General features: G+C 48.2%; 3 protein-coding genes across 4 annotated transcripts in view; 2 read left to right on the top strand and 1 right to left on the bottom strand.

Moving 5' to 3' along the window:
- Positions 1-676, bottom strand: part of ndufaf3 (NADH:ubiquinone oxidoreductase complex assembly factor) — a 2,311-nt gene extending 1,635 nt beyond the window's left edge. Inside the window, exons 1-2 of the mRNA XM_016526343.1 lie at positions 498-676; positions 41-236 (exon numbers count right to left, since the gene is read on the bottom strand). Coding sequence (XP_016381829.1) covers positions 41-236; positions 498-586 — 285 coding nt within the window. The 5' untranslated portion in view covers positions 587-676. The remainder of the gene's footprint in view (positions 1-40; positions 237-497) is intronic.
- A 198-nt stretch (positions 677-874) lies between these two features.
- Positions 875-5,831, top strand: nckipsd (NCK interacting protein with SH3 domain). 2 transcript variants are annotated; one of them, XM_016526341.1, is made up of 13 exons: positions 875-1,212; positions 1,420-1,533; positions 1,736-1,939; positions 2,013-2,083; positions 2,164-2,759; positions 2,838-3,008; positions 3,087-3,173; positions 4,144-4,282; positions 4,351-4,431; positions 4,523-4,651; positions 4,755-4,847; positions 5,067-5,239; positions 5,320-5,831. In XM_016526341.1, exons 1-13 carry the CDS (start codon positions 1,043-1,045, stop codon positions 5,530-5,532), a joined length of 2,241 nt encoding a protein of 746 aa, XP_016381827.1. In that variant the 5' UTR covers positions 875-1,042; the 3' UTR covers positions 5,533-5,831. The 2 variants fall into 2 exon arrangements, with proteins under 2 accessions (XP_016381827.1, XP_016381826.1); XM_016526340.1 differs by having other exon boundaries at positions 876-1,213; positions 1,421-1,533; positions 1,736-1,937; positions 2,008-2,083.
- A 451-nt stretch (positions 5,832-6,282) lies between these two features.
- slc25a20 (solute carrier family 25 member 20) overlaps positions 6,283-7,781 on the top strand; it is a 9,918-nt gene continuing 8,419 nt past the window's right edge. The window contains exons 1-4 of the mRNA XM_016526342.1: positions 6,283-6,493; positions 7,053-7,145; positions 7,220-7,347; positions 7,428-7,518. Of these exons, the coding sequence (XP_016381828.1) occupies positions 6,389-6,493; positions 7,053-7,145; positions 7,220-7,347; positions 7,428-7,518 (417 nt within the window). The 5' untranslated portion in view covers positions 6,283-6,388. The remainder of the gene's footprint in view (positions 6,494-7,052; positions 7,146-7,219; positions 7,348-7,427; positions 7,519-7,781) is intronic.

The following is a 7,781-nucleotide window of genomic DNA, read 5'->3' as shown; positions in this document are numbered from 1 at the left end:
CGTGCAGTGATCAGGGTTTGTGCTGCTGGTCTGCGCTCACGTTCCACTGCAGGACGGCTGGCGGCAGGACGGCGCACGGCCCCAGCACCGTGTTCCCGCTGATGTTGAAGCCCCGCGGGCTGTAGCTGTAGATGACGGCTCCTCCGGCCGCTTCCTTCTGCAGCAGCGTCACTGTGGTCCTCTGGTACAGCTCGTCGTCGGCCGGACCGAGCCTGTGGCGGCGCACCAGAGACACTCTACAGCACAGAAACAACAACACCTCTGCAGTTACACGCGGTGCTGTGCTGAACACTGAATCCCACAATGCACTGCGCTTGACCTTCTAGTATTTGATTCGACTAAAAAAAAAGCATTTTTACACACAAAAAATGATTTTATATACAGAAATACTTTTATATGTGAGATCACTGTACTGTGTCTGAATACTGTGTTTGCGGCTCGCAGTATACACTATAGAGTACACGAGGACTGCAGTGAGGACACAGCTGCGCGTTTACCTGCTCAGAGCCGGAAGAAGCCTCGCACCGAGCCGCAGTCCGGGACCGGATCCCGGTGACAGGAGCCTCGCGCAGCTGACGGCGGCCATGACGATGACGCACGGGACTCACGAGCGCGCGGAGACGGACACGCGCACCCACCGCTGACGTCACCCTGCTGCTCAAATGATCATCTTAAACACTTAACAGCTTCATAACTGTGTATGTTATCGATTATATTCGCCATTTAGTAAATGTTTATTGATACTTTGTTTTTATAGTACATGTCGATATTCCCACAGAAATCTGCAGTGATGATCTATTGAGCCTCCAGCATCGGTGCTCCGTGAATCCTGCACAGCTCTGAGCTCGACTAGTTTCCCTGCAGGCGCGTGACTGCCTGTGCGCGCGCCCGCTGTCGTGTTTACGGGGCTGCGGTTCTCCGACTCGCGCGTTCACACGGTCTGAGCGTGTTATGATCGCGCTTCTTCTGCTTACATCGCTCCTCTGAGTGCGCCATTAACGCGCGCCGGACGCGTCAGCGCGGTGGAAACGGCCGGTTAACGATGTATCGCTCTCTGTTCGCCTTCAGCTCGGCGGAGCGGAACGCGCTGCGCTTCCCCGCGGGAGACTCTTTCCTCGTGCTCGAGCGCAGCAGCGCGCACTGGTGGCTCGCGACGCGCTGCAGCTCCGGCGAGACGGGATACATCCCCGCCGCGTACCTCGAGAAGATACCGTGATGATGATAATAGTGATGGTAGTGATGATGTTGATGGTGATGATGATGATGATGTTGATGGTGATGATGATGATGGTGATGATGATGGTGATGATGTTGATGGTGATGATGATGTTGATGGTGATGATGATGGTGATGATGGTGATGATGATGATGATAATAGTGATGGTAGTGATGATGGTGATGATGATGATGGTCTCATCAGGCTCCAGAGCAGGACGAGGTGCTGCAGTCTGTTGATCAAGCCATTGAAGCCATTCACAACGTGGCCATGACCAATGGAGGCAAATACAACCTGGAGCAGAGAGACATCCTGCAGTGAGTCCAATACATTATATTTATAATATTTTATATTACACATCTATGTTTTATTATTTCGTTAAATGTGTTATATTCTATAATAATATATTCTTATAATATATAACGTTTATATTTTTATATATCAATAAATAATAATAATAAATATTATATTAAATATTATATAGCATTTATAATTTTATATATATGTGACTCTCCACAGGAAGTTGATCCACCACAGGAAGGAGACTCTGTCCCGCAGAAGCCCGACTCCATCCGGTCACAAGCAGAAGATCCCATCCTCCTCCAGCGAGGTGTCACTGAGCCACGCGCCGCAGCCTCCCAACGGCCTGAGCCGAGCCTACAGCTGCCAGGGCAGCGAGCCGATGTCCGAGCGTCCCGCTAGCGTTCCTGGACTCTATCAGGTACAGCAGACGCCTGCACTCTGATGACCCCCGACAGCGTGTTTGTGCTGATCATGTGTTTCTGCCGCAGGTTCCTCCTCAGCCTCGCAGAGCGGCGCCCGTGACGCCGCCTCCTCCGGAGAAACACCGCGAGTTACGACGCAACGGTGGGTCCGGGAAAAACACAGTCGACACGCTCGCGTTACGCTGCACATGAGTGAGTGAACGTGTGTCTCTCTCTCTACAGATCCAGAGGTGCCACTGAGAGTTTCCTCCACAAGCCCCGCCCCCAGGCCTGTCCCTCCCACTGGGCCCTCTCTGTCTGTCAGCTCCGCCTCCTTAGACTCCAGCTCCTCCCACTCTGGCGTTTCCTCAGATGTCAGTCTTCCCAGCATCAGCAGCACTCCGCCTCCTGTGCCAAAACGAGGCAAGGCTCCGCCCCCTCCTCTGCCTGACCGATCCCCTCAGGAAGAGCCTTCTAAAAAGAGTTCACAGGCTCCTCCCCCTCCCGTGCCTGACCAGTCCCCTTCTCCAGACCCTTCGAAGAAGAAGCCGGTGCCTCAGCCAATCAGTCAACAGCCTGCTGCCAAACACCAATCGGACGTGGAGTGGCCGCTGACCCCGCCCCCTGCTTCTCTCAGCGCTCCTAGTAGCCCCACCCAGTCTGCAGCCGTTCCCGTGACCATCGGAGCGGAAATGATTGAACTGGTGCGCAAGAACACGGGCCTTAGTTACGAGTTGTCACGGGTTGCCGTGGGCGTGGTGGTGGGTCACCTGCAGAGTGCGTTGCCGAGGGCGACGGCGGACCTGGAGCAGGTGCTGCTGTCGCTGGTGGAGAGTAAGGTTAGTTGCTGAAGGACTAGTTGAGATGTTCTGTCGTTGGCTCAGCTGTTGAAGCGGTTGTCTGGTTTGTGTCGTTAGGATCTGGGCGCGGCGCTGCCGCTTGGCCAGGTGTGTCACGACGAGCAGCGGCTGCAGGTGATCTTTAGCGATCTGGCGCGACACCGTGATGACTCGCAGCAGCGCAGCTGGGCTCTGTACGAAGATCACGCACTCATCGCATGTTACCTGGAGGAGTTACTGCAGATACTGGTGAGACATACTCATATAACATTATATCTACATATTAAATATGTCATGTTTATATAATTATGTGTGCATTTCTTTCAGACTGACGCGGATCCTGAGGTGTGTAAGAAGATGTGTCGCGTGAACGAGTATGAGGCGGTTCTGTCGCTGGTGTCGTATTATCAGATGGTGAGTCGCTCTGCTGATAACACCAAGAACGATAACTATAGCGATAAATGTGATAATAAATATTCTTGTAGTGTTAACGATAATGCTAACAATATCTGTAACAATAGTAATGATAATTGTAGTGATTACTATAATGAATACCATACCTATAACTGTAATGAGAATTCTTAACGGTAACTATAACGATAATTGTAACTATCATTATAATTATTATTGTAGTTACAGTTGTCATTATAGTTGACATTATAACTATACTCATAACCATAACTATAATGATAATTGTAAAAAATAACTAGAAGAATAACGATAACTGCTATGGTAACTATAATAATAATTATAACTGTAATGATAACAATAACGATAACTGTAACAATAGCTATAATGATAACCATAACTATAACGATTTCTTTAACGATCACTATAATGTTAACCATAATTTAACGGTAGCTATGATAATTATAACTAAAATGATAACTACAAGTATAAATATAACGACAACTATATCCGTGTCCACACCAATGAACGATAACATTCTGTTTATTATAAGCACTCTGCAGATTTGTTGTCTGTTGCTTTAAATGCTTGAGCTCTTTAAAGCAGGGGGGATTCTGATTGACTGTCAATGTTTTTATCGTTCATCAGCTGGAAAAAAATAATGTTCCCCTGTGCTGTTATCGTTATAGTTGTGGTGTGGACTTCACTATTCACTACTAGTGTGAAGATTAAAATGTTATTGTTATAGATATTATTGTTCTAATTAACGTTATAGTTATTGTTATGGTTATTGTTACTGTTATAGTTATCGTTATTATTATAGTTATTGTTACTATTATAGTTATTGTTATCCTTGTAGTTATCATTATAGTTGTGGTGTGGACTGCACTATTCTTTTGTGATTATTAAACGTTACAGTTATGGTTATAGTTATTGTTTGTAGTGTGAAGAGTAATTCCGGCGTGTGAATGTTCAGGAGCACCGCGTGTCGCTGCGGCTGCTGCTGCTGAAGGTGTTCGGGGCGATGTGCGGTCTGGACGCGGCGCTGATCTCCACCCTCCTGAACTCCGTCCTGACCATGGAGCTGGCGAGGGACCTGCAGACGGACACTCAGGGTGAGACGCGCTCCGGCTCCGTGCTCATGCGCGTCTGCGCGGTCAGCTGACGTGTGTTTTGTGTGCAGAGCATGAGAAGATGTGCTACAGCGCGCTGCTGATGGCCATGATCTTCTGCAGGGGCGAGCAGATCCCGCTGCATCACTATGGTAAGAGAGACACACATGCCGTTAGATGCTCAGATGCTCCTGACGGGAGTTTGACGTGTCTGTCTGTCTGTCTGTCTGTCTGTTGTCTCAGAGCATCTGAACGCTGCTTTCCTGCAGTTCCTGCTGGACGTGATTGAGGACGGCTTGCCCTCCGACTCCACAGAGCAGCTGCCGGACCTCTTCATCAACCTGCTGCTGGCCTTCAACCTGCACCTCAGCGGTACCACACACAACACAGAACCGCTCCTGTTACAGCCAATCGATGTCTTGTTCTTGTTTTGTTTTTTATTGACTTGCATTTGTGTGTTTGCTGCCCCCTGCAGTACCGGAGAGTAACATGGTGATGCAGGCGCTGATCAAGAGACACAATGTGAAGATTCTCACTGAGAAACTCTTATTACTGCTCAACAGAGGAGGTGACACACACTAACCCTAACACACAACACTAACCCTAACACACTCACACACAAACACACACTCTCACACACTAACCCTAACAAACACACTCTCTCACACACACACACACACTAACCCTAACACACACTCCTCACACACACACTCTCACTCACACACACACACACACAGTAGAGCTGCCGCAGTGATGCGCGTGTGTTTGTGTGTGTGTGTGTGTGTAGAGGATCCGGTGTGTGTGTTCGATCACGCTCCTCCTGCGCCGCACTCAGTGCTCAAGTTCCTGCAGGATGTGTTCTCCAGTCGAGACACGGCTGATATCTTCTACCGCAGCGACCTGATGGTGATGATCGACATCGCAGTGAGACAGATCTCAGACCTGTCGCCCGGTGACAGAGTGAGACACTCTCCACACACCAGAACTACAGCTATAACAACTGCAGCAACTATACCTACACTGTGTGTGTGTCTCCTCAGATGCGGATGGAGTATCTGTCTCTCATGCTGGCCCTCATGCGCTCCACTGACTATCTGGAGCACCGGCACCGGCTGAGCGACCTGCAGGCGGCGCTGCAGAGGATCCTGGGAGAAGAGGAGGACTGTGGGGAGGATCCGGGCTCCAGCAGACAGATGGACAAACTCATCGTGCAGCAGATCCGCCAGGAGTTCCCTCAGCTCTATAGAGACTGAGTGTGTAGAGTGTGTTAGTCTTAACGCTCGCCAGATCCCACACATTCTCTGTTTCCCAGCTGATTCACTGACCTGTAACCCTTGACCTCCGAGTAGCCCCGCCATCCTTCAGCAGTGAGGGGAATATGATCTTTACAGTATTAATGCAGATCTGTGTTTGTGCTGATCACGTCTGATGCAGCTTTGTGCGAAAGTATCTATTTTTCCTCTTATGTTTTTGTTCAGAAGGGAAACGGTAACAATATATTTTCTTAACGTTGAAAGACTAATAAAATGCTGCCATCCTAATGCACCTAAAATAAGTGTCTGTTTTGTTTTTTTGAAACATATTGCTTGTTTCTTCCACAAACACATCTCACATTTCAGACTTTGTTTCTCGCAATTCTGAGAAAAACTGCGAGATGTAAACAGAATTCTGACTTTTCTCCCCTCAAAACGGGATGATAATAATAATAATAAAAAGGCAGTTGCACGTTTTTATCTCACAATTCCCCTCAGAATTTCGAGTTTCCACCCGGACGGTTTAAAGCGACGCGCCGCGGCTGTTTCTCTGAAGAGTCACGTGTTCTTTCTTTCAGCAGCGGCTCAGAGACTCCAGTCTCCATTCAAATCACACAACGACCTGAATAATGACCGAGACTGACTGTTAATAGACATAGAATTAAAAATAAAAACGATATAGCTATTCCATAGATAATAAGAGAATTATTATTGAAGCCCCGCCCACCTCCGAACTCGTTCCGGGATGTGCGTCGGTGAAATAGTTCCGGGTGTGTTAGTGTGTGTGAAAGGTCGCAGAACGCGTCTGTCCGTGTGTCCGTGTGTTTGTGTGATTAACTGATTATTCTCCTGAAGCATGTCGAAGCAGCCGCAGCACATCAGCCCGCTGAAGAACTTCTTCGCCGGAGGATTCGGCGGGGTTTGTTTAGTGTTCGCCGGACACCCGCTCGACACCATCAAAGTAACTCAAACACACTGACAGCTGATCATTTGTGTCATGTTCGCTATTATTGTTCGTAATGCGTCAGAAACTGTGCTGTTTCTCAGTCGTTTGGACCTGAAGAGTCATAACTTAATAGTTTCAGCTGTCTGATCAGCAGCTTCGCATTACAAAAGTCAATGTTTTGAATGTTACCATGTTTATACTGCATTCATTTAACTTTTTTTATTTATTAACACATTTAGAAAGTTTTATAATAGATATTGACGAGGTTTGTTTGGAATATGTCATTTATAAGAACATCTAATCTGAGAATGACCTGTAATTACCCCATTTATTACTCATGATTGCTCAAAAACAGTCCAAATTTATGAAGCTATGTCAAAACAACATAAATACGACTCTGGTTTCATTTTACTTGCATACATTTTCACTTTCAGATGAAAAGTGGTCATTTTTTCACGCTGCAAGCAATGTTTAGACATTTTTGAGACAAACCCTGGACTTGTGACCTTTGACCTGGATGTGTTTGTGTGGTCAGTAGTGTGTTATTGAGCTGTCATGTGACCGTCATGCGCAGGTGCGACTGCAGACGCAGCCCAAACCCGGTCCAGGAGAGTCTGCGCTGTACCGCGGGACGCTCGACTGCTTCAAGAAGACACTGGCGAAAGAGGTACGAGGACTCTCTGCTGTCGCTGCTGACCGCAGACGGCTGGACTGACCTGTGTGTGTGTGTGTGTGTCTCAGGGTCTTCTGGGGCTGTATAAGGGCATGGCGGCGCCCATCATCGGAGTCACACCCATGTTCGCCGTCTGCTTCTTCGGCTTTGGACTCGGCAAGAAACTGCAGCAGAAAACACCAAACGACGTCCTGACGTGAGCCGCTGAAGACGTTCAGATGTGCCGAGTGTCTCACATGAGTGTTTAACCTCACTGTGTGTGTGTGTGTGTGTCAGGTATCCGCAGCTATTTGCGGCCGGGATGCTGTCAGGCGTGTTCACTACAGCCATCATGGCTCCAGGAGAGAGAATCAAATGTCTGCTGCAGGTGAGACGCTCATACAGACTGCGTGAGAGTGTGTGTGTGTCTGTCTGTCTGTCTGTCTGTGAGTGTGTGTCTGTCTGTCTGTCTGTGTGTGTGTCTGCGTGTGTGTGTCTGTGTGTGTGTGTGTGTGTCTGTGAGTGTGTGAGTGTAACGTGAGTGAGTGTGTGAGTGTAACGTGAGTGTAGTGAGTGTGTGAGTGTAACGAGTGTATGTGTAAGTGTGTGTGTGTCTGTGAGTGTGTGTCTGAGTGTGTATGTGTAAGTGTG

This window comes from Sinocyclocheilus rhinocerous, unplaced genomic scaffold, assembly GCF_001515625.1.
Source record: "Sinocyclocheilus rhinocerous isolate Xijiao unplaced genomic scaffold, SAMN03320098_v1.1 scaffold2648, whole genome shotgun sequence".
NCBI classification, from domain to species: Eukaryota; Metazoa; Chordata; class Actinopteri; order Cypriniformes; family Cyprinidae; genus Sinocyclocheilus; species Sinocyclocheilus rhinocerous.
This window is presented reverse-complemented; position numbering and strand designations above follow the sequence as displayed.